General features: G+C 39.8%; 1 protein-coding gene across 1 annotated transcript in view; it reads right to left on the bottom strand.

Annotated features, from left to right (window-relative positions):
• The window catches only part of LOC129719808 (uncharacterized), a 122,697-nt gene that overhangs the window by 19,625 nt on the left and 85,860 nt on the right, over positions 1-17,212 (bottom strand). Inside the window, exons 3-5 of the mRNA XM_055671214.1 lie at positions 10,854-10,950; positions 10,354-10,542; positions 9,957-10,280 (exon numbers count right to left, since the gene is read on the bottom strand). Of these exons, the coding sequence (XP_055527189.1) occupies positions 9,957-10,280; positions 10,354-10,542; positions 10,854-10,950 (610 nt within the window). The remainder of the gene's footprint in view (positions 1-9,956; positions 10,281-10,353; positions 10,543-10,853; positions 10,951-17,212) is intronic.

The following is a 17,212-nucleotide window of genomic DNA, read 5'->3' as shown; positions in this document are numbered from 1 at the left end:
GTCTCTGTCTCTCACTCTGAGTATCTCTAGTAAGGTCTACACACCCAGAAAGCTTCATTAGAATTTGAGAGAGTGCTACCAATATCTGGTTAAGTTTACGCGAAATCCTCCCAAAGTGAAAAGTGCGGCACAGAGAAGCAATCTTTTACATTTACACTAAAGGTTTCGGAGTTTATGCGGATTTTTCAAAAAAAGTAGTTTTCTACGCGGTTTTCACTGATTTTTCGTGTTTCGCTTATTAGGAATGCCCGATGAGGTTACTGAATTTGCACTGATTTTATTTAACTTTTTAAATTTTTCCTTGATATTCAGCTCGATTCACAGGTGGAAACAACACTGCTATTAATTCTTTTTCGAAAGTATATAGCAGAAATGATTGAAAGCTTTTAGCAAATGCAGTTTTTTACGCGGATTTCGTAGTTTGCGCGGTTTTTATTCACGCGGATTTCGGAATTTACGCAACGCGATTTTTTTACACGCTATGTACCCCCCGCTTTTGTTTGAAACGGGACCGAATACGAGCATGCTTATAAAGTACATAGTTATCAAATTTTTAATTATTTTATTGCCATAAAATTCAACTAAATCATCAATTTGAACACTTTAATATGTTAGCGCAGCCTACTGTCATAGTGCTGACAACACTGGCGCACAACTTGACACAAGCAGTTGACTTGAAAAAAAACAAAAAAACGGGATTTTTTGAGGCTCTACACTTCAGAGGCAAGTTTCAATACATTTCGCCCATTTTTTCGCGGAAATTAGTAACGATCACAATGTTCATTAGTGTAACTAGATAAGTATACTAAGTTCGAGCGGTAACGCGACTACTACGTAGCGGTAGTTGTGGAAAATATTCTAGTAGTTACCTTACCTTACCAATCAGACGAGAGTCGTGGTGGCTCGTGCTGTATCAAGAATTTGTCGCCATGTTGCTCGGTTTTGGGCTGTGTTTCGCCAGTTCCCCAGGCGTCTCATCACCCGCAAGTCTCCTTCGATCTGGTCGAGCCATCGTGCACGCTGCGCCCCTCTATTTCTGGTGCCGGCAGGGTTGCTGAAGAGGAGTGATTTCACAGGGTTGCCGTCCGGCATCCTTACGACATGACCGGCCCACCGCAACCTATTAACTTTCGCCAGGTTTGCAATGGGATTCTCTCCAAGCAGCGCGTGCAGTTCGCGGTTCATGCGCCGTCGCCATTCTTCGTCGTCCGTCTGTGCTCCACCGTAGATAGTCCGTAGCACCTTCCGTTCAAAAACTCCAAGAGCGTTAAGGTCCTCCGCGAGAAGCGTTGTCGTCTCGATCCCGTAGAGGACTACCGGTCTTATCAGGGTTTTGTACAGCGTCAACTTCGTGCGTCGTCGCACTCGGTTCGATCGAAGTGTCTTCCGAAGTGAAAAGTAGGCACGATTTTCTGCCTGGATGCGTCTCTGGATCTCTTTGCTGGTGTTATTGTCGGCGGTCACCAGTGACCCCAAGTACACGAACTCATCGACCACCTCAAGCTCATCACCGTCCACAGAGACTTGAGTTGGGAGGCTGATGTTGTTCTCCTTGGAGCCTCTCGCTCGCATGTATTTTGTATTCGACGCATTTATCCGCAATCCGATCCGTCCAGCTTCGGCTTTCAGTTGGGCGTAAGTTTCCTCCGCCGTCGCAAAGTTACGTGATATGATGTCGAAGTCCTCCGCGAAACCCAGAAGCTGAACAGACCTTGTGAAAATTGTGCCCCTCGTGTCGATACCCGCCCTCCGGATCACACCCTCAAGGGCGATGTCAAACAGCAAACAAGAAAGTCCATCACCTTGTCTCAACCCTCTGCGCGATTCAAAGGGACTCGAGAGTATCCCCGAAACACGCACGTAGCACATCACTTGCGCCATGGTAGCTCTGATCAATCGAGTCAGTTTATCCGGAAATCCGTTGTCGTGCATGATCTGCCATAGCTGTTCTCGATCGACTGTATCATAGGCCGCCGTGAAGTCAATGAAGATGTGATGTTTGGGCACGTTGTACTCGCGACATTTCTATAAGATCTGTCGGATTGAGAAGATCTGGTCCGTGGTGGCACGGGCTCCCATGAAACCCGCTTGGTACTGACCCACGAACCTCCTGGTTAAAGGTGATAGACGACGATTTCTTCCCTACCGATCTGCGCGTTCAGCTATCGTAGAGTTTCTCCAGCTGTGCGTAGAACTCTTCTTTCTCTACATCGGGTCTTCCTTCGTGAGGGCAGTGCACATTGAGGATAGTTTAGTTGTAGAACCGGCCTTTTATTCTCAACAAACACAACCTGTCGCTGATCGCCTGCCACTTGATCACACTACTCTGCATCCTGCCCAGCACTATAAAGCCGGTACCCAGCTCATTGGTGGTGCCGCCGCTCTGGTAGTACTGTGCCCTGCGGCCACAAATCCTCCGTACCTTCTCTCCTTTCCGGCAAAGCTCCTGGAGCGCAACGATGTCGGAGTGGCGGGGTTCTAGCTGATCCAGAAGAATCCGGTCGCCACCCGGGGCGTTCAGCGATCTACAGTTCCATGTACCGAGCTTCCAATCGTCGTCCTTATTTCGTCGCCTAGGTCGTTGCCAATTGTACCGGTCCGTATTCAATTCTTGATTGTTCGTAGTATTTTAATGATCGGCATGCTGCCTTACTAGGGCCGCGGATGCCTAGTCTCGCGACGGGGCTGCCGTCTTGGGTGTAGTTGGCGAGACGCCGCATTTCATAATTCAGCCGTCCGCTCCGAATCAGACGCTGTTTGAGCCGCCCCTAACATGGGGAACAGACGCTCGGACAAGCTGCCCTCCTAGGAGAGCAGCTCCCCCTTCCCTGTCAGCATACGACCAAGTTCCCACCGGTTCACCGATCTTCCCTTGGTTGCTCGTATCCCAGTCGGTACCACGTGGAGGTAGGGATATGAGTTGCTGGGCATTATGCTTTGGACCACACTTTGGACCATTCTAGTAGTTACCGGTGAGAAAATATAAACAACACCGGGAGTTGAAAAATAGTGATGTGAAAAAAGCAAGATTGAAATGTTTCAAAGGTTTCACAGCAAAACCAAATGTGCAAACTGATTAAATTGGATGTTCTGGTGCTAGTTTTGCCGTTATACAATGAATATTTGCGAGTTAGTCAACAAATTAACGATATTTTATGAGGCATTCCCAAAATGCGGTAATATGCAGAAGGAAGCCATCAGTCCTCCCATGCTTGAAATCCCTCCCTTTGCACGGTAAAGGTAACTTAGGACATGAGAAAAGAAAATTACATGCAAAACAACACAAAATGGCGAATTTTTCATCGGTGACTGGTGCTGTACTGGGATGCATGATAATAAAATTAAAAACTGCATCAGCTTTTTATACAAAATTACATTCGTTGATAAAATGAGCAATTATTCAACCACAGTTCTAAAAAAATGTTCTCCAATTTTTTTGACACCTTGGTTGCGGAAATAGAACATTTTTGAATTTTTTATTATTCTTTTAAACGGATTTTGACAAAAGTAAATTATTATATGAGAAAAACCTTTTCTAAAACAAAAATATTTCTATTGTGTGAAATAGATGAAAAGGATGGCCGAAATCGTGCACAACGTTTATGTTGTTAGCGACGAGCCGCTGAGCGAGATTGGTAATAAGTTCGCCATTTTGTGTTTTTTTGACGTTTTTTCCTAAATTCTTTTTCTCTTCTCTATTCATTTTCACCTCAAAAAAAAAAATTAGAAAAAAAACATCGTTTTTGATTCCACTAATAAGAAGACTGGCTGAAACAGTTAATAATTTCTGATTGCATAAAAATTCGCTGATTGATCTAGGTTTTGTCTCGCATAAATTTCCAGGTTAAAACAAATTCTTTTTCTGATTAATGAAAGCTTGTTTTATGTACCAGACAATAAATTGAAGTTGCGAAGAAGGGTAGAGCGGGGCTAGTTGGTTACGGGGTAAGTTGGTCAATGAGAATATTTTCGAATCTACGTATCAAAAAAGTCGTGTAATATGGGTGATATGTAGCGGATAACCAGAGAAACTAAATGACTGAAAAAAGTACAGTTTTTATTAGGACGTATATTAAATACAGGTTGGTGCCAAATTGGCCATCAATTCTACTCGGTTTTCAAGTTGAAACTTTTTGTCTAAACAAAGCTAGCCAAATTGAAATAAACCTAGTTCAATGCATAATGAAAGTACTTTTTGTTAGTTTTGAGTTGTGTAAAACAAATTTTCGCCATGATATGAAAAAAAATACTAACATACTAACATACTAACGGGACTGGTTGGTCCATGCACCTTATCAATGAATTCAAGTAACCAAGTACAGTTATACCTCGATTATACGCACCCTCGATTTTACGCACATTTTACCTCGATTTTACGTACACTTTTGCCAAAAGTATTTTTAATTCAATTTTTTTTGTTCAAATTATGCATATCGCAGGATTCTATATATTTGACATCGTTCACAAGTAACGGGCTGTTTATATAGACTGGTAAATCTGCCGAAAATTGGGAGACAGTAACAAAAACACCGCTTCTGGGAAACAGCGAACTACTTTACAGTTGTGTACGTGTCTAACGTGTAAAATATATAATGTCATACGGATACAACCTCTGTTGAAGTAAATTCATAACACTTTTATATAAAACGTCTACTGTTGCAAAATAAAGAGGCTGTTTTCAATGGATGTCGACGATATGTGGGTTGAAGAATGTGTGGTCATACAAATACTCACACATATACTCACATACACACATACACACTTATACTTATACATACACACATACATATATGCACACATACATACTCGCATATACACATGCATACATACGTACACACACACCCATATTCATTGTTATAGGTAATTTCTTTCAAGCATTTTCCGAATCTTTTGGACCCATTAGAGAACGTCTATTGACTACGTAACGCAAATAATTACCTCCTTCGACCCCTTCCTCCTCCCATTTCACTCCCTTATTTGAATTATTTTTTTTGTACGGGTTTTCAAATTTTCTAACCTTCCTTTCGAACGTTACGTAATAATTGGATGTTCCCTTACAAGTTTCCGATCACATGAACTAATTTTGGACTATATATTTTTTTAAAAATCTTGCTTCGATTTTACGCACAATTCGATTTTACGCACATTTCAAAAACGAGAATGTGCGTAAAATCGAGGTATACCTGTACAGTGTTCGTTCGCTAACTGGGCTGAGGGCCTAGCCCAGTTAACGAATTTCGCTCGCTAACTGGGCTGACTTTTCAAATGTCGTGAAATATCGAGGGGGATTCGGATATAATGGCGCTAGGCAAAACTATATCAGCGAAAATTTGAAAATGTTTTAAACAAATACACTAAAAATTCTGATTGATGAACAAAAAATGAGAAAAAATAAATTGTTGGCCTCGCGTGTGCTTTATTCGCATTAAACGTTGCCTGGAAACAGTTCTTTTCATTAAATATTTATTCGACCTGGAAACCAGTAGGTGGATATCTAGTGGATCGCATATGTGATAACAACCAAAATCCATTGAACTGAAAAAATCAATCTCAATTTACTATTCATGTGCCCCTATCTCGTTTTGACAGCAATATGAAAAACGCTGATTTTTGACGTTCATCTGCTTTTTAACTGGGCTATAGCCCAGTTAGCGGACGCCCAGTTAAAAAGCAGCCCAGTTAAACAGCACCCAGTTAGCGAACAGTTACTGTATATGCAATTCCAGGAACGACGCATTTCGTGATGCATACTAAAACCAAACGAAAACAACATGTGTTCGCTTAGCAAAACCGTTTAGTTTAAAAGATAAAAAATTTGGTTAAATTTTCATTTCGTCGTCATTTTTATGAATGTTTCAGTGGACACTATAAATGCCGAGTTATGATCTGAAATAATTATAACCTACACTAATGCATCGACAAATGCCTCCTATCCGACGAAAATTTCATCGAATGCAAGTTTTCAACAACAAAAAAACTAATGAGCCTTTGGTAGTATGCTTGTGATTGCAGATGCGAATCTAGAAATCGGCGCCGGTTTCCAAATTTATCCATGTTGTCTTTGATTTAGTGTTCAATCAAACCATTAGACAGATTTCATCATATAGGGGAACTGCTCCATTATTCATCTCATTAAGCCGATATTCACGAAGAATGCACGGATTAAACACCAAATTTTCACAGAATCATTGAACAAACAAACTAAATATGCTTACGTACTCTTATGGAATCGTTTAGCACTGTATAGTTAGTAAAATTAGCTAGATTTATTCTAAATTTTGTAAAACAAAACCATTTTTCACAACGCTTCCTTATCCATCTCAAAACTTGAATCAATTATTCATCTCATGACGCCCCCATATTCATCACACTGTTAATCATGAATGAAATACATCATCATGAATGAACGTAGCCGCAGCCCGTCGTATTAGGTTACCTAAATATCCGCTCAGGGGAGGAGGCAAGGGTTACGAATGAGGAACTCATCGTGATCGCCAAATCCCTAAAGGTGAGCAAGGCACCGGGACCGGATGGTATCCCTAACCTGGCGATCAGGCTGGCGATAAAAACGGCCCCCTGGCTGTTCAGGGCAGTCATGCAGAGGTGCCTGGATGACTGTCTCTTTCCGGACAGGTGGAAGCGGCAGAGACTGGTCTTATTGCCGAAGGCTGGGAAACCGCCAGGGGACCCATCGGCATATAGGCCTATCTGCCTGCTGGACACCGCGGGCAAGGTGCTTGAGAGGATCATCCTCAACAGACTGGTGAGGTACACGGAGGGTGTACACGGTCTGGCAAGTAACCAGTTCGGCTTCCGGAAGGGCAGGTCCACGCTGGACGCAATCTCTTCCGTCATCAAGACGGCGGAGGTAGCAATCCAGCGCAAGAGAAGGGGAATACGCTACTGCGCAATCGTCACGCTCGACGTGAAGAATGCGTTCAATAGTGCCAGTTGGGACTCCATAGCGCTCGCGCTCAGGAGCATCCATGTACCGGTGTCGCTGTACAAGATTCTGGAAAATTATTTCCAGAATCGAGTACTTGTTTACGACACGGAGGAGGGTCAGAAGTGCGTCCCAATTACCGCAGGAGTTCCGCAAGGTTCTATCCTGGGCCCGGTGTTGTGGAATGTCATGTATGACGGAGTGTTGAAACTCAAGTTCCCTGTAGGGGTTGTGATCGTCGGCTTTGCAGACGACATAACGCTGGAGGTTTACGGCGAGTCTATCGAGGAGGTCGAGTTGACGGCCGCGCACTGTATACGCAAGGTCGAGGACTGGATGCGCTCCAGGAAACTGGAGCTCGCGCATCATAAGACGGAGGTCACGGTTGTGAACAACCGTAAATCGGAGCAATAGGCGGTGGTCAGAGTCGGAGACCATCACCTCGAAGCGATCCCTGAAGATCTTGGGGGTTATGGTGGACGACAAGCTCACGTTCGGGAGTCACGTCGACTATGCCTGTAAGAGGGCCTCATCGGCTATTGCAGCACTATCTCGTATGATGTCCAATAGCTCAGCGGTTTATGGCAGCAAGCGAAGACTTCTTGCCAGCGTGGTTTCGTCCATACTTAGGTATGGTGGGCCAGTGTGGTCCAGAGCGCTAGGTACTAACAGTTACCGTGGTAAACTGGAAAGTACCTACAGGCTCATGTGCCTGAGAGTTGCGAGTGCGTATCGTACGGTGTCATACGATGCAATCTGTGTCTTGTCCGGCATGATGCCTATCAGCATCGCCATCAAGGAGGACAGAGAGTGTTTCGACCAACGTGACACAAGGGGCATACGAGGTACCAGAAGGTCATTCTCGATGCTCCGCTGGCAGCGGGAATGGTCCAACTCCACAAAGGGCAGATGGACGCACCGACTCATACCGGAGATATCCGGCTGGGTCGGGAGACGACATGGTGAAGTGAACTTCCACCTGACACAAATCCTGTCAGGCCATGGTTGTTTCAGGCAATATCTGCACAGGTTCGGACACGCGGTGTCCCCCATGTGTCCCGAGTGCGTGGAGGAGGAGGAGACTGCTGAGCATGTCTTCTTCGTATGCCCCCGTTTCGCAAGAGCGAGGAGCAACATGATGGCTGTGAGCGGGCCTGGCACTACTCCGGACAATCTAGTCCGGAGGATGTGCGACGACCCGGACATCTGGAACGCGGTCTGTGCGGCCGCCTCTCAGATTGTTCTGGAGCTGCAACGTGTGTGGCGGGTCAACCACCAACACGCCAGTGGTAGCTAATTACCAGTCTCCAGGTAGTTAGCTAGGAGGTTATAAGAGTAAAGAGGGTACATCACGCACAAAAGCCACTCCCCGACGTAATACTTAACCGTCGTTCCGGGAAGACCAGGGCTGGAGACTGGAGGGGTTTTAGTGGGTCGGGACAGGGATCAGTAGGTGTCTGGGCGAGTGTAACTACCCCAGCATCTCTCCCCTAGTCTCATCCCCACACCCTGAGTTCTCTTCTCAGGTGTCTGTTTGCAGATTTCCCCGCCACCTTTAAAAAAAAAAAAAAAAAAAATATCCGCTGCAGTTGTTTACGTGCAAAACTGGTTACCTAGGTAACCACTACAGTGCTGTAGATTTATGTCAATTATGTCGGAATAATTCAATATTTTCGATATGATTCTTTCGTTTTAACAGGAACTGATTTGGCAACTCTTGATTTTCTTCAACGCAGTGAAAACAGATGAAAATACATACAGTTGAAATTTAATAATTGTAGAAATTCAACTCATTTATTTCTGCTAATTCAAGCTTGTTTTAGGAAATTTGAGGTGATCATTTCAAAGATTAAAGTATTCTTGGTGTAGTGAGTGATTCTGTTTAGTGATTTAAATGAAAAGTGGTCCGCTAGTGATGAAAAAATTTTGGTTGGCTGCTGAACGAAACCCGTTGTAGCCGTATAGAACGATGCGCGAATTTCGTTTTCTGAGGTAGGTGATTGAATTAAACGAGTTTTCGAGAGCAGATGCCCGACTATAATATCAAATTTAGTGCTTTTAAGTGAGTTTATGGGGATTATACTTTATGAGGAATTTAAAGTGAACTAAGAAGAGTCCATTCCATGGATTATCAGATTGGTTTAAGAAGAGAATATGCGTTTTTTCCTGTTTTCAATTGTGTTTACATGTTGAATGAGATGAAAATACAGGCTGAGATGAATAATGGAGCAGTTCCCCTACTTTTCGTCGGGTATGAAAGAATAATACGAGTTGTTTCATGAAATTTATGAGCTACTTTTCTCATGGTTTGAGATTTCGGAAAGCGAACGTATAAACAAAAATCCGGAAGAGGTTTGACTTTCGCTGAGACGCTACAGGCTGCCGCAAATTCAGTGAGGAAGGATAACTGAATTGTCCTTCCGAAATAAAAATGGTCAATTTACTCCATATCCAGACCAACTCATCGCATCTGAGGGGCTAGTTGGACAATTTGACATCAACTCAAAAAACATAAAATATCCGCAAAATCGTAAACTATTTTGAGTCGTTTATAGCTTCAGACTTAACGCAACATTTTCATGTAATGAGTTTTTGCCATAATATTCCCACAAAAAGTTAGAGAATATTTTGACCAAAAATGACCAACTAGCCCCGCTCTAGCCTACATCAAAGTGATTTTTTTTTTTTGTAACTTCGTTGAGAAAACCCAGAAAAACATACTAAATGTATTCAATGTATGCGACTTAAGTGTATTAATAACACTTGACATCTATCAAAAGTTCTCTACTAAATGTGAGAAGGTTAAAACCCATATTAAAAAAAAAATTCCTTAATTTGTACGATGATTTACTTTGTCTAACATTATTTAGTAGTTGTTTCTTTCCAAAATCATACAATAGAACCTCAAACTTTTGTATTCACATTCAATTATTCACAGTAATATCAAATTCAACGTGAAAAAATGAATATATTTACATTGGCCGAGCGAATGTTAGGAATTTTATAATTAAACCCAAACATTACTACAGCACCACAAAGCAATAGAATTCCACCTTCGTAATGAAAGCAAAACATTTCCTTTTCAACACTCACCCGCTTATAATCGTAGCAGTACGCCACATCCATCAGTGTGAACTCGTGCGGTAGAATTTCGTCTTCGTAGATGATGTCCATCTGGATTCTCTCGTTGCCCAGTTGAAGCCCGTTTTTGGTCAGGATGAATTTGTACAGATGGTGAATGGTGACGGCGGCCGGACAGTGCAGATAGGTAATGGGTAGCGTAGTGGATTTGGGATCGTAATCGGCTATCGAGTCATGATGATACTGTAACGATAAGCTGTTCGGAACGGAAAGAGTGAAAAAAAAAACGATTAACGTCTGGTTAGAGGTTTTCCTAGGGTCATCAGTACCTAATCAGTTCATCCGGTGAAAAAAAGTTCTGATCGTCCATGTAGTTGTGCTCCAGGCCCTTTCCGCGGCCAGCAGCGGACGAGTCGTCTTGGCATTGATCGGCATAGAATTTAGCCACTCTTTGGTTTTCCGACTTGTACAGCCCCGGAACCAGTTTGTACACCAACGATTTTAATATCCGATCCGGCCTGGAAATCAAGAGCATCACGGTGAAAGAAATGATTTTAAATTCTGCCACGCCGCCGTCGGCAACGAAAATGGAGAACAGCGAGGAATTGAATATTAATTTTGAAGTGCTCAAATATTCATCATTTTGACAGTTGTTAAAAAGCGAACTCGCTGCTTCCTCTTCGTCATCCGAGGAGGATACGGGTAGGTGTGATCGCTGGACGACAACGGCGGTACGGTTCATATTTCAACCCGAGCATTGCCGTGGGCGTGAAGCGTTTCCCTCTCCTTCGTTGGCAATTTGCAGTGAAAAGTCAAGTGTTGGAATTACCTTAAATTAGCCACCGTGATGGTTTTGTTGCTGTACGATTTACATTTGGGGCAGAATTTATTACTTTCCAAATATCGCACGATGCAGGACCGGCAAACTGTGGAAGAAATGAGACGAAAAATAAGCTATAAAAATGGGTTTTGCAGCGAAGAGCAAGAGAGAAAATATACGGAAAAATGGCATAAGATTTGCATATGGTACTGTCACGCAAACCAGACCCCGAAAATGGACGGGTAAAAACTAAACAAATGGCGACAACAAAGGATAAAGGAGTAAGGTTGGGTTACGGTAAGCTCTCGGGCACTACTGCAATGTTGAAACGAATAAGTTCTGATTTGAATGATGAATCAATTTCCCCAACATTCTAATGGCCCAAGGCTGTCAACTTCAAACTAACTGCGAAAATGACTACTACCAGCATCGCTGTCAGTCTGATCTAACGCTACTAATGTACAAACTGCGAAATAATTTTTCAACTGAATTTATAACCATAACTGAGGTTGAAAAGTATTTTTACTACATAGTCAACTCTTTTCGACTGTTTTTTTTTTATTCCGGCCGACTTGCTGCTTCTTTTGAGTGTACACAAGCCGTAGTTGCACTGGTGATTCAAATTGTGCTTGTTAAATTTATTGTTGACTTAATCCTGAATTTATGCAACTTGTCCTTGCCGTGAATGGCACACAGTGGCAGGTTGAAGCATTTTCGCAAGGGTCCCCACCCGTTCAAGAGCTGAAAACCCGTCCGACGGACCAACCTATGCCAAATTGGACAGTAACGGATGGATGAAACAGGCTGCGAAATGTTTATTTATGGCATTATTTGGAGCCGATTGCTGTTAGTTTCTTTTTTTTTTGCTTGCATTATGGAGAGGATGAATGGAAAACAAACAGAACCAGAAAACGAAAAGTAAACAGACACCAAACTTGGCTGTGTACACAGTTATATTTTTCTACCAGGTGACGTAATGGGGGACTCACAAATCTTAATTTTATTGCTTCTAGCTCACCGGTTAAGTGGGTTCATAAAACAATTTGGGACCCGGTTGTGTTGTTTTTTGTTATGGAGAATTGAGACAGTTTGCCGATAGGTTTTCACGCTTGGAGCGAGTAAGTGGGAACTACAAAGCGTAGTTTATATTTAAAGCTCGTAATGATTTGTAGAGAGTTTGATAAAATCTCCGAAAATATGTTCGTAGAAAGAGCTAAATGGAACTCCTAGAAATATTGTTTTGGTGTTTCGTATGAAGGTACAAAAAAACAAAGAGTTAAAACTAATAAAATTTAGACGAAATTTACAGCAAGTTAATTGTTAATGAGTTCCTGTAATGGTAAGAATAAATCATTTTGAAGATTTATATACACTGAGGTCGCTTTTTACGCGGTTTGTTGTACCGCATTTGAAAAAAATAGAGTAGATACACTTAAACTAAACTTATTTGATACCGCATACAAATAATCTTCCGAATCGAGTAAAAATAACCCGGGTTATTGTGAAAATATCCCGTTTAAAAAAAATGCATAAAAACAACCCGCGTAAAAAGCGACCTCAGTGTAACCTGCATTTTTTTTCACACAACATTTATTTGACACGGCCAATACAAATTAATGTTTTACGGGGCCAACTATATCTAATGCCTTATGGTCTAAAATATCTTATAAGCTAAAGGCAAAACCTGCATTTACAAAACATTATATATGGAAGACCAATTTTATTCGAAAATCATTACATCATCTAAGCAATTCCAAATATTTAAAATTTTCGGCCGAGAGTAGATAACTACGTATACGTCATAATCCTGGTAATGTCTGTGTAAAGATTCAGAGGATGCTCTGCACAAAAACGTTCACTCCGATTTTCTTTACACTTTGGTCTGAAAATCGGGTTGCCAATTGTTTTTTAAAGGTCACTAAACTTTTTGGCATAACTACACATCTAGTTTGAAGTTTGGCTTAAATAGAGATAATGTGATATTAAACCGTCAAACAGAAATTTCATCACTGGTAAAAATAATGTCGGCTCAGGCGATGTTATTCATTTATATATTTAATTTTCTACAAATTTATAACTCTGCTGATTAAGGTTCTGAAATAATCCTAAACAAAATATGCTCTTTTGCAATTTTCAGAATCATTTTTGATTGCATTATGCATTCAAACGAATTGAATAGCGTCATGTCATTCACATGTTACATTTTGTTACTTAACGCGATAATGTTGTACCACATTACAGAACAACAAACAGAAATGTTTGCTTTTAAATAAAGCCAAATCGATTTGTCCCATGTGTTTACTGAAAATAACACATAACAAACATTTTTGCTATGTAAGGGTCATGTCTTCACATTTCCTCTATGAGCGTGATTTACTTAGTGTTGATATGTCACCGTTGGTAGCAGAACACACAATATAAATTCTGAATAAATATTAGTAAATAATTCATTCATCACCAAACATTCCCTCTATTAGAAAAAGCGTGATTTACTGTCTCCATCAGCGCACTTGAAAATCGTCACGTAATAGCAACACCGTTAACCTTCACTTTCGCTTTCAAGCATTCGAGCAGTTTTCATGCGGCTCCCAAAGTGTTCGAAAATCAAACAAATGATTTTCAATTGAAGGCGAACGTTAACAGTGCCACTATCGATTGTCGATTTCAAATTGAAAATAACTTTGTCAGGGCGTGATAAGAGTATTTTTAAGATGCGGATTTGTTCTTTTATATCAGGCATAGAAACCTTTACTTTTCAACGGCCGCAAAGTGTACAATAAACAGAAATGAAGTATAGCACCAAAGATTTGCTTATAGAAAGTTCGTACTGGAGAATCAAACGAAATTAATATATTTTTCTCGGGAAAAGGAATCAGTTGACTCCGTTGCGAGCTTACGGAAGAAATGATAACACAGTGCAACATTTTTTTGCATTGGCTTCTATTTATGATTTTTTGATGAAGTTTAATGCAAAACCAAATTTTCCCGAGTTTGAACATCTTTCAACATAAGGGGAAACAATGGCGCCATTTTGAATTTTTGAGAAATCGGAAATTTTCGATGTTTTTTCGACGCCACTTTGTTTTAAAGCTAAATATAAAAATTCTAAGAGTTTGTCCCCCTATTATAATATCTTTTTACCCATCTTTTAAAAAAAATAGATCTTAAATCGGACAAAAACAGCTCAAAACGGTGATTCTACGGTTGTAGTATATTTCACAAAACAAAATAATATCGAGTATGTCTGAGCATTAATGGTAATGCGCTAATATCTGAAAGTGGTAGTCAAATTATATCTTATATTGAGTAAAAAAGTCTCAGAAATCGATTGATAGGTGTCTGATCTACGTAAAATATCAGCAACATGTCGATTTTGCCCCAACTTCCCTACAATACTAAAACAGGTTTATCTCGGCGTTAAATTAACTTATTTGAAATCTGTTTAATGTTATATCAATAGTGTGAGTGATACTCAGATATACAATAACAATTTGTCTTCACATGATCCTCTCCTTTCTGCGGGGAGGGGGTCGCATTTGACTTTATCGAAGACGTGATGATTCTATCTCATGGCTGTAGCGAGATTTTTATGTTTTAACCAGTCCTAGCCAAATATGCAACCCTCTCCCCGCAAAAGGGGGAGGATCATGTAAATACAAATTGTTATTGTATTTTTGAGTATCGCTTACACTGATTTTACATTAAATAGATTTCAAATAAGAGGCCATCCACATACCACGTGGACAGATTTTAAACAGGCGAAATGAGAATCCGGTGTATGTGAGTTTTAGTGTTCTACATTGTAAAAAAATTTGAAAAACAAATATTTATTTTCACGAATATTGATTTTTTATTTTGTTTTTCTCCACCTTTTTTTGTTTTTTTTTATCAAAATTTTTCTCTAGAAAAACAAAATTATTGTCTAAAACTTTGCTGAAACTCAACGTTCTGCCTTTGAATTCCAACTTTTTGGTTTCGCATTTCTTCATGATCGAACAGCCATCAATGTTTAATTAATCTTTTGCAGTTTTCATAAAAAATAGATAAAAAATCGTTTCTCTAATAATAATTTTTAGTATTTTCTTTACCTGTTTTTCTATAAAAAAATATGGTTTATTTTTTTTCTAGGCAGTAAATGTATTTGGGAGGTCCCACCTGTTGAACTATATTTGTTTAAGTTTCTTATATCGTATTTTTCAGTAATCCATTTTTCTACCTTCATCCCTTCACTTACTGCCTAAAAGAAAAATTAGAAATAGCTTGCTTGCGTGATAGCCAATAAAAATATAAAACTGGAGTGAGCGGAGTAAACTACAGTAGGTTTCCGTTTTTGGCATGTTCCATTTTTGGCATTCTCCGTTTTTGGCACTTTCCGATTTTATCAACAAAAGGATTCCGTTTTTGGCAACATTTTATAATACATAGTATACAATAGTTTATACAACAAACTGAGATGATTTTGACTCTAGTTCTGGGTTTAAACTGATTCAACTGGATCTGAAAACAATTTATGCCTGATGATTTCTAACGAACTCAACTACCAAGAGTACCGATATGCCGTAGACATATGCTTAGTTACGTGGGGGGCTGTTCTGTTAACGATTTTGTAACGATGGAATTCTCCCGCGTGGTCTTCTTGTCTTTTTTTTCTGTTTGTTTACACGCAAAGTATATGTTTTTCATAATGTATATCAAATGAAGCAGGCGGAGCAGTTCCACAAAAAAAGTCTCAGTTTTAAAATTTTTTTGTGAAAAAAATTTGTTTTTTCGAAAAATTATATTTTTTCCTGATTTCTCCATGTTCGAACCGGTTTTGTTGTTAAGGTAATCTTTAGAAGATTTTTATCAAAAAATCTTTTATAGATAATTATTTTTGAATTTTATTTCAACTTATTTTACAAAAAAAAATTTTTTTTCTCAAGGTGTGTAACTTTTTCGTTAAGACAAATTGTTATCTACAACTTTACCGAAGATGTCATACCGATCAAACAAACCAATTTGGCCCTAAAAACCTTTATAAACATCAATATCTTTCCAAAATAACATTTTTCAATAGCTTCTCAAAAATGAGTCGTGTTCCAAAAAAATAAACAAAGAGCACAACATGGCATCTTTTGCCCATGAAATATCTATGCAAAGTTTCAGCCAAATAATAAATGGTCGTTTAAATTGGTTGCTCGTTTCTTGTAGGATTGCTCATTGTGATTAAATTTAGTTCCCTTACAATGATAAATCATGAAGCGCAAAATTCAAATTAAGAAAATCAAATAAAAATTTATCAAAAGACTAATTGGTAGCTGTTATTCATCTAATGGGTAAAAAGTTTACTCAATAAAAACTCGTGCAGCTTTTTCAAAAATGGGTGAAATTTCTCTCACTAATGGGTAAGTTAAATTTAACGTGTATTTGATTCGAACTGTAAACAACGCACTGTCGTATATAACAGGTCTGACAATCTAGAACCAGCCGTCGTTTACAATCCCTTGCTTTCAAATGGAACAGAGAGTTTGACGTCAAAGAAGCTGTTGTACAAGCGCTGCGAGAGAATAAATTGAGAATGAAATTCGTTATTACTGAACGTTATATACGACGGATATTATTAAAAACCTATTGAATCATATAAATAAATAAATTTTGATAATAATTTTGAATTCTCAAATTGAATATATGTATTAATAACAAAAGAGGTTTCTTTTTTTGGCACAGTTCTAGTTTTGGCAACTGAAATTACAAATGTTGTACTGTACTTCTTTTTAGCCGCTCACTCGCTCTTTTCGTTTTACTTTTACTTTTACGAGAGCCATGTGTAAGCTTTACACCCCCTTTTACCGAGCGCAAAATATTTTGTTCTTTAAAAGCGGTGACTCTTGAGATTTGCTCGCGAGTGGATTACCTGCATCTAGATTCAGAAAACCAGTGAACCAGTGCTTTTGCTCTTTGTTTTCGACTTTTGCTATCCATTCTTGTGCGTACCCCTGTGCCTGTGGGTGAACTATGGCAAGTTTTCACTCACTCATTTTGAAGAACCAGTTCTTTAGATCAGTTCGTGAGCGGATTGGCAATCTCTAACCAATAGCACAAAATGGCATCTTTCGCCCATAAAAACATCTATGCGAAGTTTTAACCATTCAAAAATGGTCGATTAAAATGGTTTTTCCCGTGTTTTTGCGGAATTACTTTATTGCAGTACCCATTAACAAATTAAGCACCACATGGAATAGGCTGATATCTCGTGTTTCCGACGACCAGAAGGTTCAGAAGGTCAAGGGCTTCAGTGTAAAATTCCACGGTTACCTGGCGCTATTGAGCACGAAAAAAATTACAAACATGATGTGATTTCCTCTGTCAAGTGGTATTTATTGATGTTC

This window comes from Wyeomyia smithii, chromosome 2, assembly GCF_029784165.1.
Source record: "Wyeomyia smithii strain HCP4-BCI-WySm-NY-G18 chromosome 2, ASM2978416v1, whole genome shotgun sequence".
NCBI classification, from domain to species: domain Eukaryota; kingdom Metazoa; phylum Arthropoda; class Insecta; order Diptera; family Culicidae; genus Wyeomyia; species Wyeomyia smithii.
The sequence above is the reverse complement of the archived record's forward strand: the minus strand, read 5'-3'. Positions and strand labels throughout refer to the sequence as shown.